Genomic DNA, 14709 nt, shown 5'->3' on the forward strand with positions numbered 1-14709 from the left:
CGGTGTGTGCTGCTAAGAGCATTGAGAGAGGTGAAGGGATGCCAGGGTGTTGTGAGAAGAAGCCGCTTTCCTGTTCAAAGCCGCAACACGGATCTAAGAAGAACCCTGTCATGTCCTGATCCGATTTCCGAGTTTTGTATCTATTTTTCTTCCTTTTTGTTTTTTGTTTTTGTTTTTCTGTTTCTTCTGGCGTGCACGACTACCGAGGAAAAATTTCGATTGGATTGCGGACATTCATACAGCACGACTGCTCGACATCCGACCACCATCTCAATACCATAGTCACGCCCGCCCTGGATATCGCACAACCATGGCAAAGGCGTCTTCCAGCAAAAAAGCTGTTGCCAGCTCCAGCAACGGGCCCAGCTCCGTCCCCAGCTCCAACACGCGATCGGTACTGGAGCAGGTGCAAGCGCTCCAGTCGGCTCTTTTGTCCTCTTCGGACCTCAATCCGCTCTCTGACCTTCTCTCGCTTTCCAAGAAGCTCGCAAAGGTCGGAGAGGACAACACAACAAAGGAGAGGAAGGATGCAGCTGTCGCACTTCACCGCGCGGCGCTTGTACTGGTGCGCTCGATGAAGTCGCTCAGTGGCGAGGACAAGATTCCGTTCGACAGAGATGTGGATCAGGATGGGTACCTTCTTTCGTACGGTGGAAAGGCGAGTAGCACTACCGACAAAGCAGTCTCCGCCAAGGCCAAGGAAGCACAAATCAAAGTGGCAGACTGGATCAGAATGCGTTGGAACGAGACCATCGAGTTGCTTTGCGGCTTGCTCGCCCACCCGATCGAGGGTTTGCGTCTAGAGGCTCTACAGATGCTCGTTGAGCTGCAGACTTCGGCTTCGTCCTCTCTGACACGCATCGCTGCTGCAACCGTGGCGGCAAGGGCACAAACAAAAGCTCCAACGTCGACGAGCAAGAACGACCATGCTTCCGAACCTATCCAAAGCAACTTGGCCTTCTGGGCGCAGTCTCCCTGGCGTGCACTTTGCCTCGCCCTCATCGCCGGCCCCCCCAGCCTAGCCAAACTCGGCAAAGGTGATGCAGGTACAAGGTATCAGGTCGTTCGAGTGGAGTCCGGTGTGCCGGAGGATGTCAGGGACAAGTTTGTGCAGAGTGGATTGGAAGAGTATGACGATGTCCGCTTTGCCACCCTGCGCGAAATCAGCCTTGCTCTCCGCAAACCGTCCCCAAGCATCGCTGGCAGCACCCAGCTGCGAGCACACACACTGGCGCTGCTCATCCAACTCACTGCAGTCCCAACAAGCGTGGAAGATCTCAACAACTTTTTGGTCGACGAGCTCTCGATTCCGCCGTTGGGTGAATCCGGCAAGAAGAAAAAGAAGAAGAAGACGGCAAGCAGCAGCGCAAACGGCAAGAATCTCTCTGTCATTGATGATGGTGACTCGGATGCGGAGGAGGAGCAGGATGACGACGACATGGCAGGCTGGTTCTCCGACTCCGACGATGAGGGCGAGCCGCGAGCAGGGGCTACGGCGGGCGAACAGCGCCGTGCAGCAGACAAGAAGGCCATTGGCGGTCTGGGTGCAGCTGCTCGTTCTGCCAGTGCCAAGAAGCGTAAGGCAAGGTCGTTCCACGAATCGGTGCACCACATGGGTGCTCAGCGCGCCGCATTCTCCACCGCTTGGCTCGATGTTCTGCTGCCACGACGACAGACAGAAGAGTCTGCCGCAGCTGCCGGTGTTGCCAAAGGCTCGCTCGTCGGTGGCGAGCTCAGTCTTGCCGCTACACACGAAGTGCTCGTCCGCCTGCATGCTCAGATCTTGCCGCACCTCACCAAGCCCACCATGCTGCACGACTTTTTGGTCTCATGCCTCAATTCGCGCGGTGCCACGGCGCTACTGGCGCTCAACGCCATCTTCACGCTCGTCACCAAGCACAACTTGGACTATCCGCAGTTCTACGCTCGACTGTACGCGATGCTCGACGCGTCGGTGCTGCACATGAAGTACCGCGCTCGCTTCCTGCGACTGCTCGAGACGTTCCTGTCGTCGACGCATCTGTCTTCGGCGCTGGTGGCGAGCTTTGCAAAGAGGCTGTCGCGACTCAGTCTGCGTGCGCCGCCGGCAGCGATCGCGTCGGTGGTCCCCTTCGTGTACAACTTGCTCAAGAAGCATCCGCGCTGCATGAGCATGGTGCACAAGGAGTGGGATGGTGATCGGCTCAACATCGGGCCTGCGGGTGTGCAGGATCCGTTTGACCCGGAGGAGAAGGATCCGCTCAAGACACAAGCACTGGAGAGCTCGTTGTGGGAGTTGGCGGCGTTTGGGGCTGCGGCGGTGGCGAAAGGGAACAGTGGCGGGCCGGCGATGGGTGCAGAAGAGGGGAGTGTTTTGCCGGGGGAAGCGCACTACCTGGGCTCGGTGACCGGGTTGGCTAGGATCTTTGCCGAGCCGTTCACGCGCGAGGGGTACAGCTTGGACGACTTTCTCGACATCACGTACGGCACGCTGTTTGAGACCGAGACCAAAAAGACGCTCAACAAGTATGCGACAAAGTCGGGCGAGGCACCGCGTCGACGTGCCGCCCCGGCTCTGGCGTACAGCCTGCCCGGCGGCTTCGGTGCCGGTGGATCCACCGACACCACTGCGCACAACCGCGTCGACATCTTCCCCTCGCAATCGGGTCGTCTGCGTGCCGCCAACTCGGTCGCCGCCGCCGAGAAGCAGGAGCAGGAAGAGATCGAGCGCGAACGTGCCGACCGCAAACGCAGGCTCGGCGGCGAGGACCAGGACGACGACGAGGATGACGAAGAGCGAGAAGCGAGAGAGGCTATTGAAGAGCTGAAGCGCGCAGAGAGGGCCAAGAAGAGGAAGGTGGATCAGACGGGCACGCACGATGTCTGTGCGATGTTGTTCAGCTTTGCTTGATTGTTGATGGCGGTTGCAATCGATCTGGAGGTCACAAGGCATTGACAATCGTGATTCAAAGCTTGCGTTATGGTCTTGAGTGCGTGCTATGCAGCAAGCCAATTTTGCTGCCGTGCGCACGGTCCTCGTCACACTGATTCAATGTGTGTCACCTATCTGATCATCAGTGTCCAGTGCAGCTGTGCGGTGCGAAGGCAAGAGCAGCTTTAGACGAAGCCCAAGAGCTTCATCAACACAAAGTGGATGCTGCGAAATTTTCAACGCACGCGCAGCAATGTCACTTTGTAGTGAGTAATTCACTGTTGTTGTCTTCAAAATCAAGGTCGCCACGCATAAGAACCCACTCGTCGCTGCGCATTTGCACTTTGGCATACAGTAGGAGAGGCTACTGCACTGTGTGAGCCGCTGTAGTACAGTATAAGAGTCTGGCAAGCCTTTCGTCCTTTGTTCTCTCCTCTCCCCTCCCTATATCAGCGCAGCCCTTTCGCTTTTCTGTACTTCCCTCACACACACGCACCGAGGCACACACTCTCGTTTTCTCGTTCTTCTGAATCTCCTCTCCTCTCCGAACCTTCATTTGCCCTTTGCTTGATCATCGCTCGTCACGGCGGTGATTGCCGGGCACCCATCATGGCGGCCGCGAGCGATTCAGCAACGGCAAAGCTGTTGCAGCAATTCGTCTTGTCCCTGATGGCAAGCCAGCTCGCTCCCGACTCTGTCTTGTACGGCGGTCCAAGTGGCTACGGAGACCCTGCGCCAGACCCGGTGCTCGACCCTGCCGGCCATGCAGCCCACTCCAAGAACGCCCAATCAGACAAGCGCCGGCGTGCAGAAGCTATGGCGAAGCATCTTCTGTCGCTCCATCGGCTCGAGCTGACCCAACAAGAGGCTCTCTCGCCTGTCCCCACCAGCGTCCCTCTGCTCGCTCTCCACGCCCTGACTCCGCGCCAGGCTACACAGTACGATGAGAAAAAAACGCTGTTCTGGGCTCACAAGACACGCCAGTTCCGCGTCGAGCTGGAACAATTCGACGACGACATCGCGGGGCGAAAGGAAGCCATGATCAAGTTCGGCGAACTAGTCTGCACCTCAACCTTCGGCCCAGACTGGTACCAATGGTCGCAGATGCCGCTAACTGGCAAGACTACGCCCAGCGCCATCTATTCCGACTATGGGGCTGACGATGATAGCTTTGATAAGCCGACGTCGACATATGCACCTGCTTCTGCGATGCAGTCTAAGCTCCAAAAGGCTGCTGGAGAACTGGCTCACGAGGGCCTCACCGCCGCTTCTCGAAAGAAGGCCCTGGACGACCTGCAATGGGAGTTGCTTCGCTGGGATTCGGCGCGCACTAGGGAACAAGCTCTCGACACACAGGAGGAGCCCTTCGACGAATACGGAATTGACAACTACGATGATTGGGTGGACCTCTACCGCGGCGCAGGTGACTACTTCGGTCCATACCCATTCAAGGACTCTTACAATCCGGCCTATTTCTACGACGAAAACGATGCCGAATCTTAGCTTCCGTATTTCGAGGACCTATACGACGGTTACGACGATTATCTCGATGTCGTTGCGGGCATGAGGCGTGACGAACTTTTCGAAGCTATGCAGTCAAGCAATGTCTTTCCAGGTATGGAGTCCAACAAGAAGACGAAGAAGACGAGGCGGGGCAAGAAAAAGGGCCCTGCAGGAAACCAAGCCTCATCTGCAAAGACCAATGGTGGACAGTCGGCCAAGGAAGGTAGTACGGCAGATGTCAAGACCGAGAAGGGTAAGGAGAAGGACGAAAAGATGACGGTCGGCGCGACACCATCGCAGACTGGCCCTGGCATGGACATCACCACCACCGCCGGTGCGGACTTTTTCAAGAGCAAGTCTCAGCTCCAGACACCTCAAAAATCTTTCTCGACCCTTCCGATCTTCAAGGGCCCTCTTCTTGCAAATTCGTCTCCTTTGGGCACACAGTCGTCATCGTCCATGTTGACCACCGCCTCGGTCGGTCTGAATCTCGCCAGACCTCCTGCTGCCGGTACAGGAGGCTTCCATCACCAGCTCCCCAAAGGCGTCGCCGCCGCTGCTTCCGCCGCCGCCACTACCACGGGTAAGACCAAGGCGGGCTTTAGCTACACTTTCCCTATGAGCACCGCCGCCGATGCCCAGAGGACCCTGTCCACCAACAAGGGACCTACCGCCGAGGAGCTGAGACGCAAGTCCTTGCAGAGGTCGGAGGTGGTGCGGGCCAAGATAAAGGCAAATGCACAGAAGCAGAAGCAGCAGCAGCAGGCTGACAAGGGTGCTGGAGGGTCTGGTGCTAGGATTGGCTCAGCACCTGGGCCTAGCAGTGTCGGGACGAGCAAGACAAAGTTTGCAACCGTCGCGCCGGCAAAGGACAGTTGGAAGGCTCGTCCTCCCAGTCCTACTTCTTCTTCTGCGCCCGGCGAGTGGAAAGTCATGTACCAGTGGCAGCCGCCGCCCAAGTCCAAGCCCGGTGCTGCGAAACGCAAAAAGGAGCCTAGCAGCAGTTCGAGCGAAACAGCTCCCCTGCCCGCCACGGGCCCCAGCAGCGCAAGTGGAGCCTCGAAGCCAGCCAAGAAAAAGCCCGTGCCTGCGTCGTCGTCAAACAAATCCAAACCGCTCACGTTCGCGCTGGGACCCACGTCTGCCGGTGCTGCGTCTGCGGCCCAACCGAACGGAATCAAGTACCACATAGTCGTGTACAAGAAACCGTACTTGCCCAGCATGCGGCCGCAGCGCGACTGCTGGCACGGCCGCGTCGGGCTGTAGGCCGCGCGCACCGCGCACCGCGATCCTTGTCTTGACCTAACTTACGTTATGGCGGTGTGCAATCTCAGCAGTCTGTTTGTCTTACCCGCCTGTGCCATGAGCCGCCCGTGGGGTGTCGATGCTGCTCCGCTTGTTGGACGGTGCACACGAGCCAGACAGGCGTGCGTGAGCGTGCGTCCAGAGGCCTGAGACGCCGCCCCACAGTCACGCGCCGCAGAGTGCCTGAGCAGTCCTCACCAGCACCAGCACCGGCGGCTCGGCGCGGTTGCTCTTGCAACTCACTTGCTCACACGCACGCACGCACACCCGGCAGCACGCACCGCAGCACAGCGCTGTACGCCAGATGGCCCAAGCTTCAATTCGTCAGAAATTACAACCTTGCAAGCTTACAGCCGCGACACACCACACGCCACACACCACCCACGGTGTCGCTCGGGTCTCACTTGGGGGCGCCCGCTGCTCCGCCTCCCGCACCAGCCGCCCCGCCGCCACCGCCGCCGCTGCCGGCGACGCCAGCAACCTTGGTCCTGGGCGGGGCAATGGGCACGGCCCCCGGGAAGGGCACGCGCAGGTTCCAGTTCCTCTCGAGATGCAGCTGGACGTCCCTGACCTCCAACTTGTCCGCTTTGCGATGCTTGGCGAGGCGGCAGGCCATCGAGGTGACGCTGTCGATGAACTCGTCCGCCAGCTCGAGCAGCAGGTCTTCGACCGCGCCCGTGAGTTTCTCGTTCGAGTCGAGTTCCGAGATGAGGTCCGAGATCTTGCGTTTGGTCAGGATGGTGGACGCCGAGGCCGCGGTCGTGGTGGCGGAGGCCGCGGTGGCGGCGGCGGCGGCGGTAAAAGGCGAGTGCGGGGCGATAGCAGCGGCGGCCGAGGTGGAGGACAGCGCCGCGGATGCAGTGGCCGCTGCAGCGGATGCGACGTCTTCGTCCGGCAAGCCCAGCAGCTCGTCCGCCATGCTTCCTCCTCCCCCGCTCGCTCTGCCAGGCAAGCCCAGCAGCTCGTCGAGCGCCGCATCCCCTTCCTGCCCCGCCGTCGGATTCGGACGACTCAAGATCGCAGGCGTCCCGATCACCGGCGCAACCCCCAAGCCTTGCGTCATACTCGACCGAGGGCCCGCACCGTTCGGGTACGGTTCCGGCGCGGTGCTCGACGAGACGTTGAGCGTCTGCGGGATCGCAACATTAGCGTACGAGGCGGCCGCGGCCGACATGGCGGTCACAGGTGTCGAACCCCCCGGCGTCGCGCTGGGCGTCGGCGTACCAGCTGCGATGGCACCCGCGGGCAGTGGAACGCTTCCTGGTACGGCCGTAGCAGGGACCATTGCACCAGGAGGAGGAGGAGCGGGTTTGACGCCTGCTCCGCCAGGGGTTGAACCGGCAGTAACACCACCAACAGCGGGAGCACCGGGCGTGGCAGGCGTGGAAGCACCAACTCCGCCAATTGGTCCGGGTGTGCCGGTGGCAGGCGACGACTTCGCAGCAGCAACATTAGCAGCACCGGCTGGGGCAGGCGACGCATTCGCACCGGAAGCCGCCGCCGCCGCCGCCGCAGCAGCAGCGGCTTGGGCAGCCTTACCCTTGGCACCTTTGGCAGCTTTCGCCTCCTTGGCTTCCTTTTCCTTTTTCTCCTTCTCCTCTTTCTCTTTTGCCTCTTTTTCCTTCTTCTGCGCGGCTTTGCTCTTAGCAGGCGCCTTGGGCGTAGCCTTGGCCTGCGTTTTGGGTGTACCCGTCGATGCCGATGCCGCGGCTACCGGTGTAGCTGGCGTCGCAGCCGAAACCGGCGCAGAAGGAGGAACGGGACTCGCCGTCTGCTGCTGCTGTTGCTGTTGTGATGTTGCCGACGCGATAGGGGTAGGCGCGACTCCAGCGTTGTTGACTTGCGGCGACTGTTGCAGATGTCCAAGCTGCTGTTGCTGCTGTTGCTGCTGCTGTTGCTGCCTGAAGCTCTCCCTAACAATCTGAATCTGCTTCGCCAGTGCAGCTTGCTGGTTCCTCGACTCCTGGAGCGCATTCTGAATCTGCTGCCTCTCTTCCGGCTTATGATTCGGATTGTTGAGCGCACTCTCCAGCGCCTGCACCTTCATCCTGAGCGGCTGGGCGATTCGGTTAAACTGCTCCAACAGCGCTTGCTCCGTCTGCGGTATCTGAGGCTGTCCCGGCGCACCGGGCACCTGAGGCGGTCGGGCGAGTGCCGGGCTCTGTTGCTGTGGCTGCTGTTGTGCGTTTTGTGCGTTGCGTTGCTGCTGTTGCTGCAGCTGCTGTTGGAGTGCGGCTGCCATCTGTTGCTGCTGTTGCAAATTGGGTTGTCCCTGCTGTTGAGCCTGCTGAGGTGGACGAGGCTGTTGCTGCATGTGCGGTTGTTGCTGCTGCTGCCGGTGCTGCTGCTGCTGTTGTTGCTGAGGCTGCTGTTGCTGCGGTGGTCTGATCTGCTGTTGCTGCTGTTGAGCCTGCTGATGAGCCCCGATAAATGCCTTGAGCTGAGCAAGCTGTTCCGGACTCATTCGACCCTCCCTGGCAGCCTGAAACAAGGCAGCCAAACCCTGCGGATTGTTCTGCACCAACGCCTGCAACGCTTGCAGACTCGCGGCTTGTGGCTGTTGCTGTTGTTGTTGTGGCTGCTGCTGTTGCGGTTGCTGACCTTGGACAGAAGACTGACCCTGCTGCTGTGCTTGCTGCTGAGCAAGCGCCTGGGCATGCATTGCCTGGAGCTGCTGTTGCTGGATGAGCGCGGCCTTGTACTGCGCAGCTTGGGCGGCATTCTGCGGCTGACCTTGCCCTCCGGGCTGGCCGGGCTGCTGCCCTTGTTGCCCCTGGTTATTCATGTCTGATGGAGCGGGTGAGCGCGACGAACCAAACAAACGATGGTTTGGGTGGTATGGTGGAAGATGGAGACCAGGAAAGAGTGGATGCACACCAATGGATGCAGCTGCGTGCAGCGCGATCTGCTTCTCGCGGTCCGAATTCCAGTTTCCACGCTCTCACATCGGACGCTTAAATTTCAGATTGATCGCCGATGCGCAAAAGCTTCTTAAACTTAACAAATTCCGAATGTTGCTTCCCCACATCCCTTGCATTCGATGAAGCTCGCCACTGGCCTGCTCCAAAGGTCCATCCACACGGACCGCTCAACTGAATCTGTTCGGACTGCACAATAGCCTGTACCACAAAAGAGATGGATCTGTTCTACGTTGCAACGCTGAATGCAGATTCAAGGTCATGCCACCAACCCAATCACCACAGCAACCCAGCCATCAGGCCCCACAAGAGCACTCCCCAGCCACGCGATTTCTGCATCGAGCGGCATCCTCACGCCCTGTACCAGCGCGTACGCCAATGGTCTTGCCTGCGCCTGGAAACTGCTAAAGCTCGGCGGTGGCGGAAACAACAACGGGAACAGCGCCGACAGCACTGCACCCAGCGTGTTTGCTCTGCCATCCTCCAAGGTTGGCGGCACTGGTTCTTGGACAATAGGCGCGTTGTCTGGCAGAAAGATTCGGATCGGGATGCTGCGCACTGCGCTGCCTGTGCTTGGCGTTGCAGCGCCGCCGGCGGCCGATGGCGGGTCGGGAGACGTGGTGCTGGTGATGGTAGAAACCGTGCTAGGCGCGAGACTGGCTTGCGACTCGTTGGGCTGCGTCGTCAAGCTACGCTGGACTGGTGGAGCTGCACGTTCTTCCTGTGTGCCGCCGAGATTAAGAGACAGCGTGCGCGAGGCAATTGGAGAGCATCCCGCCGGTGGTGCGGCAGCACCATGGCTGGCGTCAAGACTCGAGACGCTGGCGTTGGGGACCAGCTTGTTGGCAATGCTCCAGAACACGTCGTAGTCGTGAGAAACCACGCCATCCCACAGCGTATCTTGCTCCTGCTTGCGCAGGTTGACCACTTTCTTTGTTGATCCGTAGCGCACAAAGTCGGCCTCCTTGATCATCGACATGAACGACGTCTTGCACGATTCCAGACCCGAATTGCTGTGAAGTCGATCTGTGGGTGGTTTGGACAACCGCAGCCGAATGTTCCAAGGAAGTCGCGACGGTTGCGCTGCAGATACAGCCCCTCCATCCAGACTGCCTTGTGCGAGGGAAGGCACATCGGAACGCAACGATCCCAGTCCAGAGGAGGTTACCGCTGTTGATTGGTATGCGATGGCACTGGGAGCCGGATTTGAGGTGTGGTAATCGTAGAGCAGGCCGATCTGCCAATGCCATCTCAGCGGCTGGCCTTCGTATTCGAACCAGAGCTCCTTCTCGTTGAGCATGTTGAGTGCGGGCTGTTCCAGAACTAAATCGAGCAAGTTCTTCTTGACGTCGGCCACAATGAGTGGCAAGTAGCTGATACGGGGCACGACGAGGTATGTCGAATCGATGGAGGAGTCCGATCCAGGTGGCAGCTCCGTTGGATCTATCGACACACAGATCGGAATGGATCCTTCCCAGACGAGTTTTCGAAAAGCCGAAGTGGCTTGTGTTGCCGATGTTGTGGCCAGCGGCGAGCTGTGCTGAAAGGATATCGATGCGGGAGAAGCAGCGGCGTAGGGCGAGGATGGAAAAAGATTCGAGGCAGGACTGCCTGCACCGACTGAGCTCTGACCAAGCAGTGGTGTGGTTGTGGTAGATGCAGACACGAATGGTGTGGCAGAGGAAGACGGATAGTTGCCAGCTGAAGCTGAACGTTGCTGCGAGCTGGCCAGCGGTGGTTGGCTCATGGTCGTGGCGCTGGCAGAACCCAGCTGCACTGTGAGCGAAAGAAGCTGAGGTGATGGTGGTCGGAGGGGATGGTGTTGGTGATGATCGCAGCAACCAACACCGGCACAGCTCAGTTTGAATTTTAGCCTGCCCAAGTCCAACACCCGGCGCGTCCAAGACCCTGAATTTTCAATGCCTGCACACGGGCACACCTGGCTCGTGCTCAATCTTTCCCACACTTCGGCCTGTTCTCCGCGTTCTCAACAGATCATTGATGCCATCATCTTGATTGGAAAGCAACTCAGAGGAACAACCACTGTAAGACATCGCATTGCCTGTCACCTCAAGAAGAAAGTTCATGCTCGCCACTGAGAAAGCAAGAAAAGTAGAAAGGAATGTCAGCGTGTGAACTGGGCGTGTTTTTGCTTTCGCTGAGAACGAGCTCCAATACTTACGGTGATGTTGGGAGCGTCTGTTCTGAACCTTTGCGTGACGGTGCTCTTTTCAAGGCTGGTATCGAGGCCCATCCGGTGGCTCAACAACCCCGCATGTGCGATCATGATACCGTTGTCGATGCAGAACCTCTCGTCGGTGGCAAAGACGCTTCCGCCACGTTCGCTGGCCATGACGCCCATCATGTGTTGCAGCCGCTGGTTGCTTCCTACGCCACCGACGATGAGCACCTCTTTGGATCCAATGTGTGCCATGGCACGTTCCGTGATTTCGACGAGCATGGAGAAGATGTGTTCCTGTAACGAGAAGCACAGGTCAGCGGGGGTGATGATGTCAACGGACGCATCGAGTTGCGATACACCCGATTGAGAGACATCGACGTCTGCATCTGTCAGAGCTTTCTGCGAGTCGGCAACTGGCTCTGCTGCTGATTCCTTCGTATCTTCGGCCATGTTGATGATGTGCTTTCCTCCGCCCTCTCCCGTCCACACCTCGCCGTTGGCCAGGCTTCCGACGGCCGCCTCGGAGTGTTCCACATGTGGGTTGGGCTTGAAGCGCTTGTCCCGCGTGTACGCCTCTGTGGCACTGAGGATGCCCGCCAAGCTGACATCCATACCCTTGGTAGTATATGGCAAAGGGACAAGCTTTGTTCCCCTCCGAGCCTCCTTCTCGATGTTCTGTCCCGGGCTTGGGTCGTTGCTAAGCCCGATGACTCTTGCGAATCTGTCGAGACAGTTTCCGACGGCGATGTCGAGCGTCTCGCCGAAGATCCTGTACTTTTGTGCAGAATAGGCGATCACCTGTGTGTTTCCGCCTGAAACATAGAGCACAACAGGGTTGTGTGCGCCTGTGATGGTCCTCCCCATCTCGATGTGGCCGACACAGTGGTTGACACCGACCAGCGGCTTGTGGTACATGAGGGCGAGCGTTCGCGCAACGACTGCGACACTTTGGAGCGGCGCTCCCATGCCTGGACCCTTGGTGTAGCAGATGCAGTCGACATCTGCAAGCGACTTGATGCCAGAGCGGCGAACGGCTTCCGAGATGACCCTGATGATCCACTCCTTGTGGTGTTTGGCGGTATCGCTAGGCTGGAAGCCAGAGCCGGCCGGGGTGACGTAGGTGTGTCGTACATTGGAGAGAATCTCCACTTGGCCCACAGAGCGAGATGAAATGGACGAAGGCGCAGAGGACGATGACGAGGATGGCGCGGCAGGATCAAAGGGCTTGTGCAGGACAATGCCGGCACCAAGCTTATTGGCGCTCCCTTCGAGACCCAGTGCCAGATACGGCCTGTTCGGGTATGGCAGTGGGTCCGGCTTACGCACACGAGTCCTCGAGGGCATTGTCTCGCAGTCACTTGTCGTGGATGAAACGGGATAGAGTGATGCTGGAGCTGGAAGATCTGGTTCCAAGCAGCAATTTTCGTTCTGGAGGAGAAGAGCAGCATTTCTAATCTGCCTGCCTCTGCTTGTCAGTCCGAGATCCGATGTTCCTTCCAAATTTTTCCGCAAACGCTCAGAATTATTCTGAACAGCGGACGACACCCTGAAATCGGTTGGACTTGTGGCGAAAGGCAGCAAGCAGTAGTCGACTAATAAGCTCGAGTCGGATCTTGCAGCCACGAGCTACCTCTCGTACCATCACATACACACACACTCTCTCTCTATTCCTCTCTGGCTCTCACCGGCAATCCCGACCGAAAGGATGCCGTGTCCACAGCCAGACGATCCGACTCCATCGGTTGCTGCGGCGGCGACTGCGGCTCATCCGACCGAGGTCACCACCTGCGTTCGATGCAAAACCAACGCCGCCATTGCCATCTTCCGAGACTCGATCTACTGCCAAGAGTGCGCACTTGCCGTCTTCTTCCAAAAGGCGAAAGCGGGTCTCGAATACGCTCGCGGTGCTGGTCTGGCGAAATACGTCGCTGCGGTCAAGGCCAACTCGGCAGCGCGGACTGTAGCTGGATCGAGTCAGGCTTCTACATCGTCGATCTCTGCGTCCCCCGCAGCCGCAACCAACGGAGCTGGAAGCAGAAAGGTTGCAAAGCAGATCAACAACGGATACGGCAATTCTGAAGTCGATGTGTCTGCCAATATCGCTGTTGCCTTTTCAGGTGGACCGAGCTCCAGAGCTCTCCTGCGCACCGCCACGCAGTACTTTCGTCCAGAAACTGCCTTCGTCAACCGTGATGCACGCAGAAGGAAGGCCCGCGGCGAAAAGACAGGAACACCATCAACAGCAGCAAAGCACACAATGCATCGGACAGCAGGCAAAGGTCGCGATCCTGGCAACTCGGCTGGGCGATTCAATGAAGTGGGCAAGATCTACGTCTTTTACATCGACGATAGCGCCATCATTCCCAACGGCGAGGGAGTAGATCGAACAGAAGCAGCGCGCAAGATGGTCGAGGATGAAGCATGCCCCGACTTGCATTTTGTCGGTCTCAAGCTTGAGGACGTCTTCCGATCCTCTAGTATTGACGAAGACGCATTTGAAGGCGTCCCTTGGAAGCTGCAAGATGTTGACAGCCAGCACATCTCTTCGACAGCATCATCAGTCTCGGACCCCACTGAAGCGATCAAGGACTTGTTTGCATCATTACATCCAACGAACACCCCACGCACGGGCGCCTCCTCAGCCAGAACACGAATCGAAGACCTTCACCGCCTCCTCATCTCTGCTTTGCTCCGTCGCACGGCCAGGCAGTACGATTGTGCGGCGCTCCTCCTTGGCGACACCGCAACTCGAATTTCAATCCGCCTCATCGAGGATCTTGCCAAAGGAGCAGGGCACAAGCTGCCTGTCCAAGGCAGTGACGCTGTGTGGATCGATGACCTCCTCGTCGTTCGCCCATTCAAGACACATCTGATGCAAGATGTTCTTTTCTACATCTCGGCGCTGGGACTCGAACAGCTTCAGCCGGAACAACATGTCGTTCCGCCAACTGTCTCCACTGCAGACGTGCTGTCGAACACGAATTCAAACATACCTGCTATGGACAAGAGCTCTATCGCCAGGTTGACCGAGACGTTTATCCTTAACCTCGAAAAGGGCGTGCCGAGCACCGTCACGACCATTGGAAAGACGGGAAGCAAGCTGGTCCTGAACGCCCCCGCCGTAGAAGCAAATGGCGAGACCAGCGTGTCTGCGTCTGCATCCCACTCTACGAGCGCGTTTCAGCATGTGGGTCCCAGTGTTTCGCTTCGCTCCCGCACTGGCGTGTCGGAAGAGATGGCCGGCATGACTTTCGCAGATGCTAGCGAACCAAGAATCGGTTCGAGAGGTATGAGGCTCGCTCAGGCGAGTGCCAGCTGCTTCCGCTGGAACACCATTACTGGATGCGCATTATGCGGCATGCCAAGTCAACATCCCAAAGCACGGCACTGGAAGAGAGACATCACCATCTCGAGTCTTGCCGAGACTGCGCCTAGTCAGCAAATCACTTCGACAAGAGCCGGTGATGCGAACGGAGAGGGCGAGTGGATCGAGCTGTCGGACCATCTCTGCTATGCCTGTTTGCTCGTCCTTGCCCCGCCGATCGCGGTTGGTGGCGAGCAAGAGAATGCGGTCAAGTCGTTGCTCCCCGCATACGTGTTGCGACACGTTCGACGTTCGAACGCCGAGAAGGGTAGCGAAGGGCTAGATGCCGTTGGTCTGAACAACGCAGCAGGTGGCAAGGCAGAGGACGAGGATACCGCGCAGACCGGACAGCATGGTAACTGTGGAAGCCACAATCCGACACCACAGCCGCTCAAACGGTCCGAGATCAAAGCTCAAATCAACGAGTTCCTTCTCGATGAAGCGTGATAACACTGTCTAGACAAGCATGCACTATAATCTTAGAAAAGCACTTTGCTATGGCATCACACCTTGCTCCACACTGAAC

General features: G+C 58.3%; 7 protein-coding genes across 7 annotated transcripts; 4 read left to right on the forward strand and 3 right to left on the reverse strand.

Annotated features, from left to right (window-relative positions):
• Window positions 1-310: 310 nt before the first annotated feature.
• On the forward strand, window positions 311-2890 carry EX895_004922 (uncharacterized protein; the record flags this gene model as incomplete). The annotated part of the gene is made up of 1 exon (XM_029885516.1): window positions 311-2890. One exon carries the CDS (start codon window positions 311-313, stop codon window positions 2888-2890), a length of 2580 nt encoding a protein of 859 aa, XP_029738082.1.
• Window positions 2891-3520: 630 nt separating this feature from the next.
• On the forward strand, window positions 3521-4414 carry EX895_004923 (uncharacterized protein; the record flags this gene model as incomplete). Its single annotated transcript, XM_029885517.1, has 1 exon — window positions 3521-4414. The coding sequence occupies one exon, from the start codon at window positions 3521-3523 to the stop codon at window positions 4412-4414; it is 894 nt and encodes a 297-aa protein (XP_029738083.1).
• Window positions 4415-4501: 87 nt separating this feature from the next.
• EX895_004924 (uncharacterized protein) lies at window positions 4502-5680 on the forward strand (the record flags this gene model as incomplete). Its single annotated transcript, XM_029885518.1, has 1 exon — window positions 4502-5680. The coding sequence occupies one exon, from the start codon at window positions 4502-4504 to the stop codon at window positions 5678-5680; it is 1179 nt and encodes a 392-aa protein (XP_029738084.1).
• Window positions 5681-6119: 439 nt separating this feature from the next.
• Window positions 6120-8504, reverse strand: EX895_004925 (uncharacterized protein; the record flags this gene model as incomplete). Its single annotated transcript, XM_029885519.1, has 1 exon — window positions 6120-8504. The coding sequence occupies one exon, from the start codon at window positions 8502-8504 to the stop codon at window positions 6120-6122; it is 2385 nt and encodes a 794-aa protein (XP_029738085.1).
• Window positions 8505-8896: 392 nt separating this feature from the next.
• On the reverse strand, window positions 8897-10384 carry EX895_004926 (uncharacterized protein; the record flags this gene model as incomplete). Its single annotated transcript, XM_029885520.1, has 1 exon — window positions 8897-10384. One exon carries the CDS (start codon window positions 10382-10384, stop codon window positions 8897-8899), a length of 1488 nt encoding a protein of 495 aa, XP_029738086.1.
• A 336-nt stretch (window positions 10385-10720) lies between these two features.
• Window positions 10721-12163, reverse strand: EX895_004927 (uncharacterized protein; the record flags this gene model as incomplete). Its single annotated transcript, XM_029885521.1, has 2 exons — window positions 10721-10732; window positions 10820-12163. The coding sequence occupies 2 exons, from the start codon at window positions 12161-12163 to the stop codon at window positions 10721-10723; spliced, it is 1356 nt and encodes a 451-aa protein (XP_029738087.1).
• A 361-nt stretch (window positions 12164-12524) lies between these two features.
• Window positions 12525-14630, forward strand: EX895_004928 (uncharacterized protein; the record flags this gene model as incomplete). Its single annotated transcript, XM_029885522.1, has 1 exon — window positions 12525-14630. The coding sequence occupies one exon, from the start codon at window positions 12525-12527 to the stop codon at window positions 14628-14630; it is 2106 nt and encodes a 701-aa protein (XP_029738088.1).
• Window positions 14631-14709: the final 79 nt, after the last annotated feature.

This window comes from Sporisorium graminicola, chromosome SGRAM_5 (assembly GCF_005498985.1).
Source record: "Sporisorium graminicola strain CBS 10092 chromosome SGRAM_5, whole genome shotgun sequence".
NCBI classification, from domain to species: domain Eukaryota; kingdom Fungi; phylum Basidiomycota; class Ustilaginomycetes; order Ustilaginales; family Ustilaginaceae; genus Sporisorium; species Sporisorium graminicola.